This window comes from Schistocerca cancellata, chromosome 1, assembly GCF_023864275.1.
Source record: "Schistocerca cancellata isolate TAMUIC-IGC-003103 chromosome 1, iqSchCanc2.1, whole genome shotgun sequence".
Classification (NCBI taxonomy): domain Eukaryota; kingdom Metazoa; phylum Arthropoda; class Insecta; order Orthoptera; family Acrididae; genus Schistocerca; species Schistocerca cancellata.
In genome coordinates this window covers 1,287,156,323-1,287,179,346 of record NC_064626.1, presented here as the reverse complement: position 1 = coordinate 1,287,179,346, position 23,024 = coordinate 1,287,156,323, and the positions used below count along the sequence as shown (strand labels likewise).

The window sequence follows — 23,024 nt, the reverse complement described above, 5'->3', positions numbered from 1 at the left end:
GGAAGCTATTGGAACAGTGTCATTAAAGAATCGATAGAAATACGGGTCCACGAGAATCTTGTGAACAGGGATGAAGGTTATCAATTTAGCGTGGCCTGGAATCGTGCATTAGCCACAATACACTTGAATGCACCGAGAACCGTCCAGCTCGCGAGAGGTGACCGGAATGCTCTGACAGAGACATGAACAGTGTGCCCACTTCCCCCTACACCCCGCCCACTGGCTCCTCTGGATCCATCCTCCTTTGGCCAGGTGGTGGGGGCACACCGCAGGTATAGAGGGACCGGCAAAGTCTCGGCACTTTGCCAGAAGATGATGAGTATGTCACTCTCTAAAACATCGCAGTTTGAAGACACTACCACCTGGCAGGAAGCCTGAGAACTCTTTACCAGGCTCTAGGTTGTTATTAGGCCGTATGTTTTACATTTGGTCTCTACCTGTTTTGTTACTTACCTTCACTCTTTGACATCTGTCATTGCTGGGAATCTTCTTCTCCACTGTCCTTCCTATGTTATAAAAATAAATGTTTTCCTGAATCTTTTGTGTACATTTGGCTGCTCCACAATGACCAAAACCCTCATGTGTATAAGTAATTAAAGTATCAATACATCGTGCCATCCAACATAGTTTCAATCTTCTGAGTCTTATGTCTCCTGAAAAAAAAAAAAACCTTATATATCTTATAATATTGTTCCATCTTTTCTTCTCCTTTCACACCCAACATGCTGTTAACCAATTTCGAATTTTGATCATGATTTTGATACCTGCTGATGTCTTTTCAAGATCTCTTTTTTCGGATTTATCACTTTTCTGTTCTTCATACACGATAGATGGATCCATATATGTGAGAAAGAGCACAAACGGATACCGCTATGAACACTGTTTTGGCAGACTATGCACTTTAAACTAAATGTAATACGGTTTTCTATGGCGCGATTTACTACTGCTTGCATACTCGATGCCATCTTGATAGACCTCAGCAAGGGTACTGTCAGGAGCGCCTCAGTGAAGTGTGATAGGACTTCTGTTGTCTTCTATATACATAAATGATTTGACGGACAGGGTGGGCAGCAATATGTGTTTGTTTTTCTGATATGATACCATGTGTACAGTAAGGTGCAAAAGTTGAGTGACTTTAGGAAGATATAGGACAACTTAGACAACATTTCCAGTTGGTGTGATAACTGGCAGCCAGTTTTAAATGTGGAAAAATGTAAGTTAATACAGATGAGTAGGAAGATCAAACTTGTGATGTTCAGACACAGTCAACTCATTTAAGTATTTGGGAACAAAGCTGCAAAGAGATGTGAAATGGAGCGACCGTGTGAGGACTATGGTAGGGAAGGCGAGTGGTTGACTTTGGTTTATTGGGACAATTGTAGGAATGGGTGGTCCGCCTGTAGAGGAGACTGCATATAGGATGTTAGTGCAACCTATTCCTGTATACTGCTCTGGTGTTTGGGATCCATACCAGATCTGGACTGAAGGACATCAAAGCAGTTCGGACGTGGGCTGCTGGAGTTGTCAACTGCAGGTTCAAACAGCATATATTACAGAGGTGCTTCAGGAACTCAAGTAGCAATCCCTGGTGGGAAGACAATATTCTTTTCAAGGAACACTACTGAGAAAATTTAGATAACCGCCCCGAGTTGGTGACACTTCGCTCTCAGCTTCGGGCTGTGATGGCTTCGATTAGACAGCTTGAGGCTGCAGTGGATGGGCACCACTGTTGTGGGCTGGCTGTGGGGATCCGACAGACGTCAAGCACGTCCGAGTCCTCTGATCGGTCCTCACTGGTGGCCGACCCAGTTATGCTCGCACTGAGGCCGACCCCTCACCTGTTGTCGAGTGGGAGGTTGGCCCAGGGTGAAGCAGGTGGTGAAAGACTTCCCAGGCAGCCGGATGTAAGGCCTCCCTGGGTTGGCTGACAAACAGGTTCCAGGTGCTGTCTGTAGCTGACACTGTCGCTGAGACAGATGCTGTCGCCTCTCCTGTTTGAGAGGAAACCACTCAGCCTGCAAGATCCAGGCAATCGCTTAGGGTGGGATTATTGGTAGTTGGGAGCTCCAACATTAGACGCATTATGTGGCCCCTTAGGGACTTGGCTGACAAGAAGGGTAAGAAAGCCAATGTGCACTCCATGTGCATACTGGATGGAGTCATTCCAGATGTGGAAAGGGTCCTCCCAGACGCCGTGAAGACCACAGGGTGCAGCCAACTGCACTGTCAGTACCAATGATGTGTGTCACTTTGGATCAGAAGAGATTCTCTCTGGTTTCAAGCGGCTAACAGAAGTAGTAAAGGCTGCCAGTCTTGCTTTCAAGATGAAAGCAGAGCTGACCATTTGCAGCATAGTCAACAGGACCGGTTGCGGACCTCTGGTACAGAGCCGAGTGAAGGGTCTGAATCAGAGGCTCAGACAGTTCTGCGACTGTGTAGGCTGCAGATTCCTTGACTTGTGCCAAAGGTTGGTTGGGTTTTGGGTTCCGCTGAACAGGTCAGGTGTCCACTATATGCAGGAGGCAGCTACATGGGTAGCAGGGGCTAAGTGGCATTGACTGGGTGGTTTTTTAGGTTAGAGGGTCTCAGGAAAACACAAGAAGGGCTTCGGTCACAAAGGGTGCAGACTGGACAAAGGAAGAATGTAGATACAGGAACTATTGGTATAACAGTTGTAAATTGTCATAACTGTGTTGGGAAAGTACTAGAACTCCAAGCGCTAGTAGAAAGCACTGATGCTCAAATTGTTATAGGCACTTAAAGCTGGCTAAAGCCAGATATAAGCTCAGCTGAACTTTTAGCGAAGAACCTAATGGTGTTCCAATAGGATAGGCTAAACACAGATGGCTGTGGCATGATTGTTGCTGTGAGAAGTGGTTTAACTTGTCGTAAAATTGAAGTAGATACTTCCTGTGAGTTAGTATGGGCAGAGGTCATTGTTGGCAATCAGAATAAAATAATAATTAAATCCCAATTCAGATGATACAATTGCTGAAAGGTTCAAAGAAAACTTGAGTTTGATTTCAAACATGTACCCGACTCATTCGATACTAGTTGGTGGTGACTTTAATTTACCCTCGATATGTTGGTGAATATATATGTTTAATTCCAGCGGTACGCATAAAATATCATCTGAAATTGTGCTAAGTGCATTCTCTGAAAATTATTTTCAGCAGTTAGTTTATGAGCCCATGCGAATAGTAAACAGTTGTGAAAACCCACTTGACCTCTTAGCAATAAATAATCCTGAGTTAATAACGAACATCAAAACCAATTCAGGGATTAGTGAACACAGGGTTGAAATGAAGTGCCGTGTGACGGGGGCCTCCTGTCAGGTGGACCACTTGCCTGGTGCAAGTCTTTCGATTAAACACCACTTTCGGCGACTTGCGCGTTGATGGGGATGAAATGATAATGATTAGGACAACACAACACCCAGTTCCTGAGCAGAAAAAAATCTCCGACCCAGCCGGGAATCGAACCCGGGCCCTTAGGATTGACAGTCTGTCGAGCTGACCACTCAGCTACCGAGGGCGGACAACACAGGGTTGATGTGTTGATGTACTGAGACTGAATATTGTAATCCCCAAATCCTCCAAAAATAAGCAAAAAACATACCCATTCAAAAAAGCAGATAAAAATTCACTTGACACCTTCCTGAGAGACAATCTCCACTCATTTCAAATTAATATTTATTTATTTATTTATTTGTCCATATAAATCTGTTTTTAAGTACATATATTGTACACAGGATATTGGACAGAAAACATTTTTAGCTATTGGATTTCAAATGTCAAACATACATTTTATAAATTTTTATGACAAATTGGATCTATACAGTTAATAATTACAAATTTTTGAAATACTGTACATTTATAACTTATTTCTACAATTAAAGATACAAATTACATTTTTTCTTGCATAAGATACTGAGAGATTGAATAGTAGCAGTTTTTCAGAAGGTAGGGTGTCACAGACTTTTTAAGCTTTGGAGTTCAGTAAGAGATTTTATATGTCTTGGTAATCTGTTGTAAAGTTTTGTTCCTGCATGATATACACCTTTTTGGCATAATGTGGTGTTACAATGATTAACAAGTATGTCACTGTCTGACCTGGTACTGTAATCATGGACACTTTTGTTTTGAGGAAAAAGGTTTTCTTTTCTCAGTATGCTTTTCTTGACATGCGTGACTACTTTCAGTATATAACTGCAGGGAAGGGGTAGGATCTTTAGATCTTTAAAGAAAGGTTTGCATGATTTTCACTGCTCACTTGTTTCATTATTCTTATAACTGCCTTTTGTTTCCTGAAAACTATTATGGCCTGATGTACATTTCCCCAGAAAATGATACCGTACTTCAGTATTGAATCTACACGAGCAAAGTATACAGCCCTAACTGTTTCTGCACTAGTACTGTTGCAGAGAATTCTTACCACATAGCTCATTTTTGCTAGATTTGAATTTAGGGCTGTGATATGAGTGTTCCATTTAATATTTTCCTGGATATGAATCCCAAGAAATTTAGTTTCATTGACAGCACTAGTGTTTTGGTTATCTATAAATATTTCAGGTTGTGCCGGATTTTTATTTTGATCAGTGCGGAAATTCATGAGTATCGTTTTTTGGGGATTAACTATTAGCCTGTTTCTGGTAAACCATTCAGACACATCTTTTGCAGATGCAGTAAGATTTTCTTCATTATTTCCTTCAATCAATAGACTAGTGTCATCTGCAAACAGTACTGGTTCAGAATCCCTAACGTGTGATGGGAAATCATTGATGTAGACCAAAAAAAGAAAGGGACCTAAAATGGAGCCCTGTGGGACACCATGACTTAGTCCACATGGTTCTGAAAGGTCTATCTGTAGTTCATTTCCTCCACGTACTTAATTTCAGTTACCTGAGAGCGATATTCCAAATATGATTTAATCCACTGATTTGGCACACCTCTTACACCATACCATTCGAACTTCCTCAGGAGTATAGAATGATAAATCATGTCAAAAGCTTTTGTTAGGTCCAAGAATAAACTTGAGATATTTCTGTGGTTGTCCACTGCATATAAGACATGGTTTATCAGTTTGAAAGTGGTAGTTTCAATTGATCTCTGTGGTCTGAAGCCATGTTGACATCCAGAAATAATATTATTCTTGTCGAAGAATCTAATTAGTTTTGAAAGGAACACTTTTTCAATAATTTTTGAAAAACCTGACAATAGAGATACAGGCCTATAGTTACCCATACGTTGATGATCACCTTTTTTATATAGGGTATTACTTTTGCCATTTTCAGTTGCTGAGGGAAGACACCACATGATAAGGATGAATTGCATAAGTCCAATAAAGGTTAAAGTATTTGTCTTGCTGTTATTTTTATAATATAATCTGGAATATCATCAATACCAGTTGAGTACTTACTCTTTAGTGAATTAATGGTATTTAGGAGCTCTGTTGGGCTTTTTGGACAGAGGAACATGGATATATTATTCATTTCAATAGATGAAAGTTCTTTCCATGTTGTATTAGGTGGATTTCCAAATTTTTCCTTCACTAATTTCCCAGCAACAGTTGCATAGTAAGAACTGAAACTGTTTGCAACTTCCCTAGGGTCAGTGACATTCTTGCCATCATGTGATATCACAATATTTTTGTGAGTTGTCTTCTTTCCTGTAAGATCCTGCACAGCTTTCCCCATGGAATTAGTTTTATTGGATGACTTCATAATATATTTGTCATTTTCCATAATTTTTGCCTCCTTTATGATGTGTTTCAAAACTAGCTTGTATTTTTTGAAATTATTAATAAATTCTGGACTGCTGTGAGTTTTTGACTGCAGAAAAAGTTCCCGCTTCCTTTAACAAGATACTCTGATGCCTGGTGTAATCCAGTTTTTGAATCTATCTGTGCTTTTGGAAATAACTTTCCTTTGTGGAAAAGCTATGTCAAAATTATGCTTGAAAATGTTCAAAAAAGTTCCATCTTTTTGTTAGTATTAGAGGTATCATATACTTCTCTCCAAGATTGTTCGCTGATTAGGTACTGGAAGTATTCAATATTTTTCCCACTATAAATCCATTTATGGATAACATTTTCTATACTGGTTGAAATGTGATTTACAGGTATGGTCAGTAATTGTGAAAGGTGGTCATTATAGCCGGTATCAAAGTTTTCTGATGTACACTTGTCTATGTTTACACATACCTGATCAAGGAGAGTGACACTAGTTTTAGTTACATGTGTTGGAGAACTAACAGTAAGACAAAGATTGTAGGCTTTTATAATATTTATATTTACAATATAAGTGTAGACCAGATGCGTCTTAAATTCAAAGAAATTGTATGAGCAGCAATTGAGAGATTTATACCAAATAAATTAACAAATGATGGATCTGATCCTCCTTGGTAAACAAAACAGGTTAGAACACTGTTGCAGAAACAACGAAACAAACATACCAAATTTAAACAGATGCAAAATTCTGAAGATTCGTGATCTTTTATAGTAGCTCGAAATTTAGTTCGGACTTTAGTGTGAGATGCCTATAACAGTTTCCACAACAAAACTTTGTCTCGAAACCTGGCAGAAAATCCTAAGAGATTTTGGTCATATGTGCACGATAACAATGGAGATACTATCGATGACAGTGTGGCCAAAGCAGAGTTACTAAACACATCCTTCCGAAATGTCTTCACAAAAGAATATGAAGTAAATATTCCAGAATTCAAATCAAGAACAGGTGCCAACATGAGTAACGTAGAAGTAAATATCCTCAGAGTAGTGAAGCAACTTAAATCACATAATAAAAGCAAGTCTGCTGGTCCAGACTGTATACCAATTAGGCTCCTTTCAGAGTATGTTGAGGCATTAGCTCCACACTTAACAATCATATACAACCGTTTGCTCGATGAAAGATCCATACCCAAAGACTGGAAAGGTGCACAGGTCACACCAATATTCAAGAAAGGTAGTAGGAGTAAGCCACTAAATTACAGTCCCATAATGTTAACGTCGATGTGCAGCAGGATTGTAGAACATATATTCCGTTCGAACATTATGAATTACTTCAAAGAAAATGGGCTATTGACACATACTCAAGATGGGTTCAGTAAACATCATTCTTGCAAAACACAACTAGCTCTCTATTCACATGAAGTGTTGAGTGCCATTGTCAAGGGATTTCAGATCGATTCTGTATTTCTGGATTTCTGGACGGCTTTTGACACTGTACTACACAAGCGACTCATAGTGAAATTGTATGCTTATGGAATATCATCACAGTTATGTGACCGTATTTGTGATTTCCTGTCAGAGAGGTCACACTTCATAGTAATTGACAGAAAGTCATCGAGCAAAACAGAGTGATTTCTGGCGTTCCCCAAGGTAGTGTTATAGGCCCCTTGCTGTTTCTTATCTATATAAACAATTTGGGAGACAATCTGAACAGCCAGCTTCAGTTGGCGCTGTCATTTATCGACTAATAAAGTCATCAGAAGATCAAAACAAACTGCAAAACGATTTAGAAGAAATATCGGAACAGTGCAAGACGTGGCAGTTGACCCCAAATAACGGGCAGTGTGAGTTCATCCACATGAGTGCTAAAAGGAACTTATTAAACTTTGGTTACATGGTAAATCAGTCTAATCTAAAAGCCATAAATTCAACTAAGTACTTAGGTATTACAATTATGAACAAATTAAATTGGAAGAAACACATAGAAAATGTTGTGGGGAAGGCTATACAAAGACTGCGGTTTATTAGCAGGACATCCTCCTTTAGAATACTGTTGCGTGGTGTGGGATCCTTACCAGATAGGACTGACAGAGTACATCAAAAAGTTCAAAGAAAGGCACCATGTTTTACATTATCGCGAAGTATGAGAGAGAGTGTTACAGAAATGATACAGGATTTGGGCTGGAAATCATTACAAGAAAGGCGTTTTTCGTTGCGACAGACTCTTCCCGTGAAATTCCAATCACCAGCTTTCTTCTCCAAATGTGAAATTATTTTGTTGATACTGACCTACATAGGGAGGAACGATTACCGTGATAAAATAAGGGAAATCAGAGCTAATACAGGAAGATACAGGTGTTCGTTGTTTCCGCGCGCTATATGAGATTGGAATAATATAGAATTGTGAAGGTGGTTCGATGAACCCTCTGCCAGGCACTTAAATGTGATTTGCAGAGTATCCATGTAGATGTAGATGTAGATCCATGTAGATTTGAAACTGACTGCTGAATGATTCTACTATCACTGACATACATTATGCTTAAGGCCCACAGAGAGAAGATATGAGAAATTAGGGCTCATATGGAGGCATATAGTTAGTCATTTTTCCCTGACTCTATTTGTGAGTGGAACAGGAAAGGAAATGACTAGTAGTGGTACAGGGAAGTCTCTGCCAAGAGCCATATGGTGGCTTGAAGTGTAATCTATGCAGATGTAGTAATTATCTTACTGATTCCAGAGAAGGAAAGTTGCTACTCCATGTCTGCAGTCTCAGAGACCTGAAACTACACTGCGAGCAGCAGCACTAGCACCAGTGCATGATGGACTGGCAACTGGGTGGGGGTAAGGAGGAGCCTGGGGCAGGGAGGGGCAGGGATAGTATGGTGGGAGTGGCGGATGGTGAAGTCTTGCAGTTTAGGCGGAGGGCAGGAGAGAAGGTGCAGAGGGGGGAGGGGGTAAGTAGCAGAAAAGAGAGAAATAAAAATAAAAATAAAAGAAATTAAAAGACTGGGTGTGGCAGTGAAGTGATGGCTGTGTAGTGGTGGAATGGCGACAGGGAGGGGGCTGGATGGGTGAGGACAGTGACTAACGAAGGTTGAGGCCAGGAGGGTTATGGGAACATAGAATGTATTGCAGGGAAAGTTCCCACTGCTCAATTCAGAAAAGCTGGTGTTGGTGGGAAAGATCCATATGGCACAGGCTGTGAAGCAGTCATTGAGATGAGGGGTATCATGTTTGGCAGTGTGTTCAGCACTGTGGTCCACTTGTTTCTTGGCCACAGTTTGTCGGTGGCTGTTCATGCTGACAGACAGCTTGTTGGTTGTCATGCCTACATAGAATGTAGCACAGTGGTTCCAGCTTAGCTTGTAGATCACATGACTGGTTTCGCAGGTAGCCCTGCCTTTGATGGGATAGGTGATATTAGTGAGTAGATGGTGGTGGGAGGAGTTATGGGACAGGTCTTGCATCTAGGTGTATTACAGGGGTATGAGCCATGAGGTAAGGTATTGTGAGCAGAGGTTGTGTGAGGATGGACGAGTATATTGTGTAGGTTCAGTGGACGGTGGAATACTACAGTAGGAGGGGTGGGAAGGATAGTGGGTACGACATTTCTGATCAGGGACGACGAGAGGTAATCGAAACCCTGATGGAGAATGTAATTCAGTTGCTCCAGTCCTGGATGGTACTGAGTTATGAGGGGAATGCACTGCTGTAGCCGAACTGTGGGACTCTGGGAGGTGGTGGGAGACTGGAAAGATAAGGCAAGGGAGATTTGTTTTTGTACAAGGACGGGAAGATAATTATGGTCAGTGAAGGCTTCAGTTAGACCCTCAGTATATTTAGAGAAGGACTGCTCATCACTGCAGATGCGATGACCACGGGCGGTGAGGCTGTCCTTGGTATTAAATGGGTGGCAGCTGTCGAAATGGAGGTGTTGCTGGTAGTTAGTGGGTTTGACATGGATGGAGGTAGTGATGTAGCCACCTCTGAGGTGGAGTTCAACATCTAGAAATGTGGCTTGTTGGGTTGAGTAGGACCAGGTGAAACAAATGGGGGAGAAATTGTTGAGGTTCTAGAGGAATGTGAATAAGGTGTCCTCACCTTCAATCCAGATACCAAAGATGTCATCAATGAATCTGAACCAGGTGAGGGGTTTAGGATTCTAGTTTTTTAGGAAGGATTCCTCTAGATGGCCCATGAATAGGTTACCATAGGATGGTGCCATGCGGGTGTCCATAGCCATACCGTGGATTTTTTTGTAGCTAATGTCTTCAAAGGAGAAGTAATTGTGGGTGACGATATAGTTGGTCATGGAGACTAGGAAGGAGGCTGTCGGTTTGGAATCCATAGGGCATCTGGAAAGGTAGTGTTTGATAGCAGTAAGGCCATGGGCATTAGGAATGTTAGTGTACAGGGAGGTGGCATCAATAGTGATGAGCAGGGCACCATGTGGTAAAGGGAAAGGAACAGTGGAGAGTTGGTCGAGGAAATGGTTGGTATCTTTTATGTATGGGGATAGGTTCCGGGTAATAGGTTGAAGGTGTTGGTCTATGAGAGCAGAGATTCTCTCAGTGGGAGCGCAGTAACCAGCCACAATGGGGCGTCCTGGGTGGTTGGGTTTATGGACTTTAGGAAGCATGTAACTCAGTACCATCTGGGACTGGAGCAACTGAATTACATTCTCCATCAGGGTTTGATTACCTCTCATCGTGCCCTGAAATGAGAAATTTCCTACCCACTATCCTTCCCACCCCTCCTACCGTGGTATTCTGCCGTCCATCAAACCTACACAATATACTCGTCCATCCTTACACAACCTGTGCTCTCAACCCCTTACCTAGATGCAAGACCTGTCCCATACATCCTCTTACCACCACCTACTCCAGTCAGGTAACTAACATCACCTATCCCATCAAAGGCAAAACCAGTCATGTGATTTACAAGCTAAGCTGCAAACACTGTGCTACATTCTATGTAGGCATGACAACCAACAAGCTGTCTGTCAGCACGGACAGCCACCGACAAACTGTGGCCAAAAAACAAGTGGACCACCCTGTTGCTGAACACACTGCCAAACATGATACCCCTCATCTCAATGACTGCTTCACAGCCTGTGCCATATGGATCTTTCCCAACAACACCAGCTTTTCTGAATTGAGCAGGTGGGAACTTTCCCTGCAATACATTCTATGTTCCCATAACCCTCCTGGCCTCAACCAGCATTAGTCACTGTCCTCTCCCATCCAGACCCCTCCCTGTTCCCATTCCAGCACTACACAGATCTCATTTCACCGCCAAACCCAGTCTTTTAATAACTTTTATTTTTATGCTTATTTCTCTCTTTTCCGCTACTTGCCCCCCCCCCCCCCCCCCCTTCCCCCCTCCACACCTTCTCTCCTGCCCTCCACCTAAACTGCAACACTTCACTGTCTGCCACACCCACCATACCACCATACTATCCCTCCCCCTCCCCATCCCAGCCTTGTCCTTACCCACACCCAGTTGCCACTCCATCATGCACTGGTGCTAGTGCTGCTGCTTGCAGAGTAGTTTCAGCTCTCTGAGACTGCAGACATGTGTGCAAGTTGCATTTGTGTGAGGGTGTGTGTGTGCACTGTGTATGTGTGTCTACTGTTGACAAAGGCTTAATGGTCGAAAGCTATGAGCGCGTGAATCTTTTTATCATGCATATCACGACTCAGCATCTCCGCTATATGGTGAGTAGCAACTTTCCATCTCTGGTATTGTTACGTCCTGTCCTGGACTTTCCATTGTTTAGTTATCATACTGAATTAGATAATGTACTTTATACAATGTATTAAAACTCTTGTTATTGTTTGGCCAATGTTTGGGTAAAATTTGTCTAATCATTTTACCCTATTTGGTAAGTTACTGAAATGTTTTACTTCCATATTAAAACTCTTGTTATTGTTTGGTCAATTTTTGAGTGAAGTTTGTCAAATTGCTGTACCCTATTTGGTAAGTTACTCAAATGTTTTACTTCTAATGTTCTTTAAATTTAGGTGTAGTGTAGTACAGTATGTATAATATTGTATATTTTCCCTAGTGAAATTAATCATAAATCATCATAACAATTTGAGATGAATAGTGATGTCAATATCTTTAACATTAGAGAGAATGCTGACCTTTATTTCCCATTATCAAAGCTGTCAGTAGTTAAAAAAAGAATTCAGAACATAGCAACAAAATTTTTTCAATTACTCAGTAACATAAAATGGCTGCAGGTAGCAAAGCATCTGACATTTTGTATCTGACAGGTCACAAAGTGTCTAACATATAATCACTTCTTTTGGACAATTCAACCTGTTCCACAAATGAATTTTTGTTTAAAAATTGGTAAGCTGTAAAAAAATTACTTTTTAAGAGTAACAGTTGCTGTATAAATAGTAATGAAAAATAATATGTTCATAAATGTAAACATTAATCATGTATACATACCCTGTAAACTAACTTGTTCCTTATCATTTAGATAAAGGAATCATTCAGTTGATCTGTGGACTTAACTGTGAAGGTACTCTTCCTGACTTGCATTCCAAAACATGTTATTTTCTTTTGGGTTTTTAAGGAGACCATATTCATATACGTATGCATGCTATTATATGATTATCTCATACCATGGATTCATGAAGTAACAAATTCTTGGAAAAAGCTAGAAGTGCAGTGGCAATAAAACACACAAACAGTAGCAATAAGAATTTTAATGCAGAATTGAATCTGAATACTTTGGGATACATGCTGTCATGTTTCTCCCTTCATCCACTTCTTTTTCACCTTCTATCTCCCTGCCTCTCTCTCTCTCTCTTTCTCTCTCTTACTTACTCACTCACTATCTTCATCTCTCGCCCTCTCCTTCTCTTTATTCCTCCATCTTTCTTTCTCTCTCTCCATCCCTCCATCTATCTCCTTCTCCCCCTCTCCTTCTACCTGTCCCTTCATCTCTGTCTCCTTCTTTCCCCTCTCCAGCTCCCTTTCCCTCACTCCCCCTCCCTCCAGTGGTGGAGCTGCTAAATGCAGTTTGTCAGTTTATCATAGTGAAATTCAGTAGAATATTCTCTGTAATATGTGATTCTCATTAAACAGAAGGTTCCCTGTGCTCACAGTTAGAAAATTTTGAATATATTCATGAATCTGCACCAGTGAGTAGTGGGTCCAATTAAGTATCTTAGTATCATCCTGTTTTCTTTAGGAGTTTTCACATGAATTGGGGATTTAGTTTTTGAAGTGCATTGTAATTTAACAATGATGTAAGACTAAAACAGTTACCCAGCTTTTCTTTTTCCTAATATTTACAAGATTATATTTCTTTTCAGAAATGTGATCAAGGCTAACAGAGGTAAAATATATTTCAGGTACAGCATCCCGCCTCTTTACTGTGGCTTTCAATGGCTCATATTCTCCACCATCTGGTTTCTGTTTTGATATTAACTGCAATGATGAACCAATTATTGATGACATTAACAGTCCTGATTATAATGTGGATTCAAGGGTAAGAGATGGATAGCCTTTATAAAAAAAATCATCTAAGTGCCTTATAAAGGTACAACAAAAAAGTTTTGGGCTGGCACTGAGTTGACTTTGATATCAACAAAATTTTGTTTTGATGTGATGGTATATATTCTGTAGCAAGTTAAACAAACATTAACTATATCTGCCAATGAATTTCTTTGTATTGATTATAAATTCACTGGTTCTAAGAGAACTTCAAAAGCTATAAAAATTTTCTAATCAAACAAGGAATTACATGAAATAGCTAATAAAAGTTTTGGACTACAGTGGGAGCATGAAATTAATTATAAACCCTCACCATACATTTAAATGACCTAGTTCAACCACATTTGAAAATATATGATTTCCATTTTAGGTGATTTAAAAATGAAGAAACTAGTTTATTCTTAATACTTCCATTCACTACTGAGTTACTGAATCATGTTTTGGGGAAACTCAACCTACAAGAATTGTACTTTCACAATACATTTATTCATTCATGTCCTTTGTCATTACCAATATCTCTCTTTTCTTGAAAAATAATTCCAAGTAGGGCTATAAATACCGGGACCAAAAGCAACCTCTACAAAGACTTTCAAGGGCTTACCATTAGTATTCTACACAGAGTACGTGAAAGAACTTGCCCGCCTTCTAACAGCCATGTACTACAAGTCTCTAGAGGAACAGAAGGTTCCAAATAATTGGGAAAGAGCTCAGGTAGTTCCAGTTTCCAAGAAGGGTCGTTAAGCAGATGCGCAAAACTACAGGCCTATATCTCTGACATCAGTCTGTTGTAGAATTTTAGGACATGTTTTTTGCTCATGTATCATGTCATTTCTAGAAACCCAGAATCTACTCTGTAGGAATCAACATGGATTCTGGAAACAGTGATCATGTGAGACCCAACTCACTTTATTTGTTCATGAGACCCAGAAAATATTAGATACAGGCTCCCAGGTAGATGCCATATTCCTTGACTTCTGGAAGGTGTTCGATAGTAGTTCCGCACTGTCGCCTGATAAACAAAGTAAGAGCCTATGGAATATCAGACCAGCTGTGTGGCTGGATTGAAGAATTTTTAGCAAACAGAGAACACAGCATGTTGTTCTCAATGGAGAGACGTCTACAGATGTTAAAGTAACCTCTGGCGTGCCACAGGGGAGTGTTATGGGACCATTGCTTTTCACAATATATATAAATGACCTAGTAGCTAGTGTTGGAAGTTCCATGCAGCTTTTCGCGGATGGTGCTGTAGTATACAGAGAAGTTGCAGCATTAGAAAATTGCGGTGAAATGCAGGAGGATCTGCAGCGGATAGACACTTGGTGCAGGGAGTGGCATCTGACCCTTAACATAGACAAATGTAATGTATTGTGAATACATAGAAAGAAGTATCCTTTATTGTATGATTATATGATAGCGGAACAAACACTGGGAGTAGTTACTTCTGTAAAATATCTGGGAGTATGCGTACGGAATGATTTGAAGTGGAATGATCATATAAAATTAATTGTTGGTAAGGGGGGTGCCAGGTTGAAATTCATTGAGAGAGTCCTTAGAAAATGTTGTCCATCAACAAAGGAGGTGGCTTACAAAACACTCATTTGACCTATACTTCATTATTGCTCATCAATGTGGGATCTGTACCAGGTCGGGTTGACAGAGGAGATAGAGAAGATCCAAAGAAGAGCTGTGCATTTTGTCACAGGGTTATTTGGTAAGCGTTACGGAGATGTTTAGCAAACTCAAGTGGCAGACTCTGCAAGAGAGGTGCTCTGCATCACTGTGTAGCTTGCTGTCCAGATTTTGAGAGGGTGCGTTTCTGGATGAGGTATAAAATATATTGCTTCCCCCTACTTATACTTCCCCGGGGAGATCACGAATGTAGAATTAGAGCGATTCGAATGCGCACGTAGGCTTTCCGGCAGTCGTTCTTCCCGCGAACCATACGCGACTGGAACAGGAAAGGGAGGTAATGACAGTGGCACGTAAAGTGCCCTCTGCCACACACCGTTGGGTGGCTTGCAGAGTATAAATGTAGATGTAGATGTAGATGTAGATTAGTATATATGTATTCAACAATCTGTCATTTGTTACGTCATTAAGGAAAAGGCCATGAGGGAGGAGGTACTGGACCACTAGTCACTCAACATTTGAATCAAACTTTTTATTTCACTGGACACTTATTTCTGACCATAAATCATTAATGCACATTTGTGACTTTCCTTACCATATACTTAGCACACTTGCTACTCTTAACTTGCAATAACTACATCATCTTACTCACACTAGCCTTGACACATCTCTAAACATAATCCATCGAACAAAGATACAAATAGCTTACGGGTTTCATGTTGTAGGATTGCCTGATCCAATGATGTACACTATACCACATACAATACACACTATTTTATGGACACAAACACCCATATTTATATACATACATTTTGTTGATTCTTGCACACACCTGTTTACCACATAGCATGTGATCACAGACTGCTCACAAAGAGCTTGAAAAACAAAGGTGTTATACATGACTTGGTTGATAGCCACCACATTAGCCCCCCCCCTGCCCCAGAGTGTGGAGCACAAACACAAATTTTAGGGCATACATTTAAAGGAAGCATCCAGGGTAACGTCACACTTGTGGGGATGGTCATCACTCACCCGCGGACTGTCGGTAGATACCTCATGCGAGGCAGGTGTAGCAGGAAGTGGTGACTGACTGAGTGGGGTATAGAGCAGTTCTCCTAGCGATCATGTTGGTTTGAGGCAGCAGACGGATACAGTTTGAGGTGTGTCAATAATGAGCACTTCGAATGTGTTGTTGTGCCACAAGATGACTCTGTGTGGGCCCGAGTATGGAGGGCTGGGTGGCAGTCGGACGGTGTCATTGCCACCACGATGTGAGTGCATGACGCCAAGTCCTTATGCGGGAATACGGGGAGAAGTGAGTGCGGCCAAGGAGGGGGCATGTGAATGTTAGTGATTAGCTGCTTAACATGCTCGATGAATGTCGAGTCACAGATTTGATCTGGGGAGAGTGAACGCTCGACTTGCTCTGCTGGGAGTGCGAGGGGTTCTCCATATAGTACTTCTGCCAGGGATGTGCTAAGGTCCTCTTTGTGTGTGGCGCGAATGCTTAACATTACCCATGGTAGGGCGTCGGCCTGCCCACTTGCCTCTGTGCCACATCAGTGAAGCTTTAAGCATTCGGTGCCAGCGTTCGACTAGTCCGTTGATCTGGGGATGGTATGCTGTTGTCCTAAATTGTTTCACCCTGCACAGTTCACAAAGCTGCCAGAAGAGGATGGATTTGAACTAGCACCCCTGGTTGGTGGTGATAGAAGCTGGGCAACCGAAGTGCGAGTTCAGCAATAATAAAAGGGCTTGAGCCACCAAGTCGGTTGTGATGGTAGTGAGGGGAATTACCTCTTCCTAGCAGGTAAATCTGTCAGTGGCAGACAGCATGTAATGAAAAGGGCCCGATGGGGTTAAGGACCTGACGATATTAATGTGTATATGTTGAAATCTTCATTTTGCCACATCGAACGTACCCACGGGGGCCTGTGTATGATGTCCTACTTTTGTGCACTGACAAGCCACACATGCTTGCGCCCAACTGTGACACTGTTTTATCACCTGGGGCCAAACAAAACGTTCAGATACCAGATGCGTGGTGGTGCATATGACAGGGTGTGCCAAGTCATGAATACTATGAAAAATGTCCCAGCAGAGAGGTACAGGTATCACTGGACGTATGCATCCTGTTGAAATGTAGCACCAGATGGGTGGCGAGAACCCAGGAAGTGTCCGTAACTCTAGTTTGAGTCCTGTTTTAGCATCAGAGCGCAATGTGGCGAGTTCAGTATCATCTGTTTGCAATTTAGGGAGTTCACTGAGGTCCAGTTATGAAGATAATATCAACACATGAGATAAAAATCACTGACAGCATTGTCTGCCCCTCTGACATAACATATGTCATTTGTAACTGGCATATGTGGTCAATACGAGGAAAATGTCTCGGGTATGAGTCCTTGCCTGGGTTGTGGAAAGCATATACCAGTGGTTCATGGTCAGTAAATACCACGAGATGGTGACCTTTGATATCATTTTGGATATATTTGATTGCGGTATCCATAGAAAATAGTTCCTGGTTGAAGGTCCACCATTTATGTTGAGAAGCAGACAGTTTGTGGGAGAAAAATCTGAGCAGCTGTACAATGAACCCACAGATTTCTGAAGTACTGCCCCCACTGCTGTATCACTCATGTCTGTAGTAAACGAGATGGGAGCATCAGGGATGGGATGAGTGAGCATAACAGCAGACTTGAGGTTGTTAAATGTATGTCCCATATCTGGAGTCCACGTGACAGCCCAAGATTCTGAAGTATTTTTGCCTGCGAGAGTATCCATCAGGGGGGCTTCTGTGTTGGTGGCTTGGGGAAAGTGTTTGTGGTGGCAATTTACAATTCCCAGGAAAATCTTGGTTCACTTGAACACAAGTTCCCCAATCATACTGTAATCATCAGTGGAGACTTTAATTGTCCAATAATTAATTGGGAAAGTTACAGTTTTGTTAGTGATGGGCATAAGACATGCTGTGAAGCATTATTAAATGCCTTCTCTGAAAACTATCAAGAACAGATAGTTAAGAACTCCACTCATGATGAGAATATCATGGATCTGATGGCACAAACAGAGCTGACCTCTTTGAGGATGTTCACACCAAAACTGGTACTAGTGACCATGGCATGGTTGTGGCAACAGTGATTACCAAGGGATAGAGGACAACTAAAACAAGCAAGAAGATATATGTGTTCAGTAAACTAGATAAAAAAACAGCAGTGTCATATCTCAATGAGGAACTTGTAACTTTCAGCACAGGGCAGTAGCACTTAGAGGAACTATGGCTCAAGTTTAAAAGAATAGTTGACCATGCACTTAGATATGAGCAGCTGAGAACCAAAGTGGCCCAAGTCAAAAAATTTTAGTTTTTGAGCTATACTACTCAGTTTATTCACAATCCAAGGAAATTTCTTGTGGAGAAGTGATATGATGATAACTGCATTACATTACTATACTAATAATATACACATACATTAATGTTTCACATAACTTTAGTGACTTTTGTGATCTATAGTTAATAGAATATTACTGTTATTGCCTAGATAATTTTGTAAAAAATATTGTAATCAACCATGAGCGAGAAGTGTTTGAGCTGCCACATGAAAGTTAGTTCTGGGGCTCTGTGCAGCTGTTGTGGCAAATGGTTACATCAGGGTGAATGTTGTATCATGGAAATTGGGGGAGTAAAAGGGTCTCTTCCGTGGTATTGCAAATTATGTTCAAGGGATAGGAAAATAGCGGAACAGGAAGGGAACATTAGAGCCCTTCAGGCTGAACTGGATAGTGCTAGGGAGATACTGATGAGATTAACAGGGGAGGAGGGTGAAGACAGGTGGGAAGTGGTAGCAAGGAACAGGGGCCACAGAAAGAGAACAGCATCAACCAGTTTCATCATTGGCACAAACAACAGATTTGCCTTGATCTCTCAGTCAGCTAAGGAAGAGGCTCAAGTAGATGTAAGTGTAGTCAGCACTCAGCAGACTTTCACTAGGAAACCAACTGTTGCAAAAAGAAAGTAGAAAGTAGGAGGAAAGTTCTGTTGTTAGGTAGTAGCCATGGAAGAGATGTGGGCCAGCTCTTGCAGGAAAAATTAGGTGACAGGTACTAGGTCACAAGTATTTTCAAGCCCAGTGCATGTCTCAGCCAAGTGATAGAGGATGTAGGATCAATGTGCAAGGGTTTTACAAAGCAGGACCATTTTGTGGTAGTGGTGGAGCAGGAAACAGTATTGATAGGGATCAGGGCTACAATATTGAGTGTGACCTGGTAAAAATAGCATCTGCAACGAATCATAGAAATATTGGCTTGGTTCCTGCTTTCAGGCGGTTTTGACCAGCCCCAATTGAACAGCTCTGTCAGGAGGTTCAATATGGAGATAGATCAGCTGCTTTGGACAGTTACTTTGTCAGGCATAGGTTTGGTTCTTGTTGATGGTATAGGTAAGTGGGACTTCACAAGACATGGTCTGCATCTCAATAGGAAAGGGAAGGGTAAACTGGCTGGGATGACAGTAGAATCTTTAGTACAGTGAAACATAATGTTAGTATGTCACAAGATTCACATAAATGCACAGTTAATATATTGCATCAGAATATCATGGGATTAAAAAACAAAGTAGATGAGCTTCTTGTTTGTTTAGAAGATTTAGAAACAGAGGGTGGAATAGAGGTACTATGCCTGTCCAAACATCATATAGTCACAGGTATGGAAATGGTAAATGCAGATGCAAATAAGCTTTTGGCACATGTAAGTAGAAACACTATGGAGAGAGGAGGAGTTGCCATAATATGTTAAAATCAGTCATAGTCTGAAAAATTTGGAAACTAAAATTTGGAACTCCCACTGGAGCCACTTGAGAGCTGCAAAAGCATTCTTCCTCTCCCAACACAGTAAAGTGCATTTTCAGAAATAGTGATATAAGTAAAATGGCAAGACCATGTGGTCTTGTTGTACTGTGTTGGTTTGTGAGTTTATTTATACTCTAAAATAAAAAAGGCATTATAACAGTGCTTGTAAGTATTAACATTGTTTTCTTTCTTTAAATTTGTAATATCCAGATGTTATTAAAGCAGGAATTGTCTTTATAAGAGAAGTTTGTGCTCTATGTTGAAGTCTACATGAATCAAGCAGTGCTGTCTCACATGAAATATATGTCATAAAACTCATCCCTCTCAACAAAGCTGTGTGATCTGCCACTGAGGCATAACGGAAAGACACAATGACATTCTTCCTTTACATCCCTCCAGTGCACCACCATCTGGGCCTGGACATTTTGACTCTTTGGCAGAGGAAGACGATGTGGATGGTGAAATTGATTAAATGGACATGCTCATTTATAAAGCTTCTTGAAATAGCAGCATAGAAAAAATTACATTTTACGAAATTTTGACATTTAGAAACAACAATTTATTTGTAACCCATAGCTGAATGAACTGCCAAACTATTAGACAGACACAGTAGGTAGCAGTTTAGTAATTGACAACAATAATACCATTATTTTAACTCAATTTATGAGAGAAAACTGCAAAATGTGAGCAATACGTGAAGGTCACATTTACTGTATCACATTAAATATATGTTTTATAAATAAATTACAATTATGGAGATTAAATGAGAATGTCTTCCTTCTCGGGTATTCAACTTCACCAAAACATTTGCATGAAGAGTGGTAAAATACCAATTTACCTTTCACTATCAGTAAATTTCTGAGAGTAAAAGTGGTACTCCAACTTTTAAAGACTATAAAAAGGAATTTAAGGTACACATAACTAAAATGTCTGTAGCAAAACTAATTATAATACTTCATTTGTACATTTCATCAAATGAATCATGAATTATCATAAAGAATGAACTTACCTTAGACAAAATACAAAACCTTTCATTTCTCAGAAATGGGAAAAATTGAATTTACCACTTAGGCTCTCAGTAGCTCATATGTACCCAGTAGAACAGTTCATAATGGGAGGGACCCTCCATGTTATACAGTCATTCTAAAGAAACTTCTCACAAAACAGAGAATACTGCACAATAGGTGTACAAACAAAACATAGCACTATAGATAGAGGGACAATGAATGAATGAATGAATTAATCAATCTCTTTATTCATCCATTAACAATATACATTGTATGGATGTAGTCAATCACAATATATTTTCTTGTATTTAATTTGTTTCAAAAACTTGGATAACAAATACAAATATTTTATATCAGTATATGTAAATAATATTAATTTTCCATTTTCAGATATTCTTCAATGTTATAAAAACTATGTGTTAGTAAAAATTGTTTAACATCTACCTTGAATTTCTGAAATTCTTTAATTTTCTTTATTGTAGAAGGCAATGCACTAAAAAATATTTTGGGCTGGTAGTTTACAATTTTTTGGTAGAGTGCTCCTTTGGGGTGTCTCTGTGAAAATCATCCCTGTTCCTTGTTTCGCAGTTATGAGCCTGATTATTTAATGTTGAAAATTCCTGGTGAGTTTTCTGAAAGCATTCACATTCATAGATGTATAAGCTAGGAAGAGTCATTATTTTAAATTCTTTAAATATTTCCCTGAGTGACACTCTGCAGGGAACCCCTTTCATTATTCTAATAGCCCTTTTTTGAAGTTTAAAAGCTTGTTTTGCCATACCTGTATTTCCCCAGAAGATCACACCATTTCTAAGCAAACTGTTCATGTAAGCATAATAGGCACACATCAATGATTCAGTGTTGCAACGTGTTTAGAAGAGAGACTGAGGGAACTGTACTGGCAGACTCTTGAAGACAGATGTAACGTAAGAACTGCCTTTAAATGGTGGCTCTAGGAATATACTACAACCCCCAATGTGTCACTCACACAGGGATCATGAGGATAAGATTAGAATAATTACTGCACACACACAGAGGCATTCAAACAATCATTCTTCCCACTCTCCATAAATGAATTAAATGGGCAGAAACCTCAATAACTGGCACAATGAGGTGTACCCTCTGCCATGCACCTCACAGTGGTTTGCAGAGTCTAGATGTAGATGTAGATACCAACTTTCCTAACACACACATTTCCCTACTAGCTGTTCATGTGAAATCCATGTCTGGTGAAACATGCTCTATCAAGTGAGCAAACATCTGTTAATTTGACAATACTGAAATCTTACATGTGTTTTTTAGTTTTTCATTTATTCTATGAATTTCATTGCTCACGGATAAGCATTCCAGCAGGTCATGTCTATGGCTGAATTTTATGAGTATGATATTTGTATCAGCTCCCCCATGAACCATGGACCTTGCCATTGGTGGGGAGGCTTGCGTGCCTCAACAATACAGATAGCCGAACCCTAGGTGCAACCACAACGAAGGGGTATCTGTTGAGAGGCCAGACAAATGTGTGTTTCCTGAAGAGGGGCACCAGCCATTTCAATAGTTGCAGGGGCAACAGTCTGGATGATTGACTGATCTGGGCTTGAAACAATAATCAAAACAACCTTCCTGTTCTGGTACTGTGAACAGCTGAAAGCAAGGGCAAACTACAACTGTAATTTTTCCCGAGGGCATGCAGCTTTACTGTATGATTAAATGATGATGGCATCCTCTTGGGTAAAATATTCCGGAGGTAAAATATTCCCCCATTCGGATCTCCAGGCGGGGACTACTCAAGAGGACGTTGTTATCAGGAAAAAGAAAAATGACGTTCTACGGATCGGACCGTGGAATGTCAGATCACTTAATCGCGCAGGTAGGTTAGAAAATTTAAAAAGGGAAATGGATAGGTTAAAGTTAGATATAGTGGGAATTAGTGAAGTTCGGTGTGCAGGAGGAACAAGACTTTTGGTCAGGTGAATACAGGGTTATAAACACAAAATCAAAAAGGTGTAATGCAGGAGTAGGTTTAATAATGAATGAAAAAATAGGAGTATGGGTAAGCTACTACAAACAGCATAGTGAATGCATTATTGTGGCCAAGATAGACACAAAGCCCACACCTACTATAGTAGTGCAAGTTTGTATCCCAACTTGCTCTGCAAATAACGAAGAAATTGATGAAATGTATGAAGAGATAAAAGAAATTATTCAGATAGTGAAGGGAGATGAAAATTTAATAGTCATGGGTGACTGGAATTCAATAGTAGGAGAAGGGAGAGAAGGAAACATAGTAGGTGAATATGGATTGGGGCTA

At 40.5% G+C, this 23,024-nt stretch overlaps 1 protein-coding gene across 1 annotated transcript in view; it reads left to right on the top strand.

The window, feature by feature from the left end:
- The window catches only part of LOC126095157 (lysosomal alpha-mannosidase-like), a 229,223-nt gene that overhangs the window by 81,650 nt on the left and 124,549 nt on the right, over positions 1-23,024 (top strand). Inside the window, exon 6 of the mRNA XM_049909883.1 lies at positions 13,098-13,234. Coding sequence (XP_049765840.1) covers positions 13,098-13,234 — 137 coding nt within the window. The remainder of the gene's footprint in view (positions 1-13,097; positions 13,235-23,024) is intronic.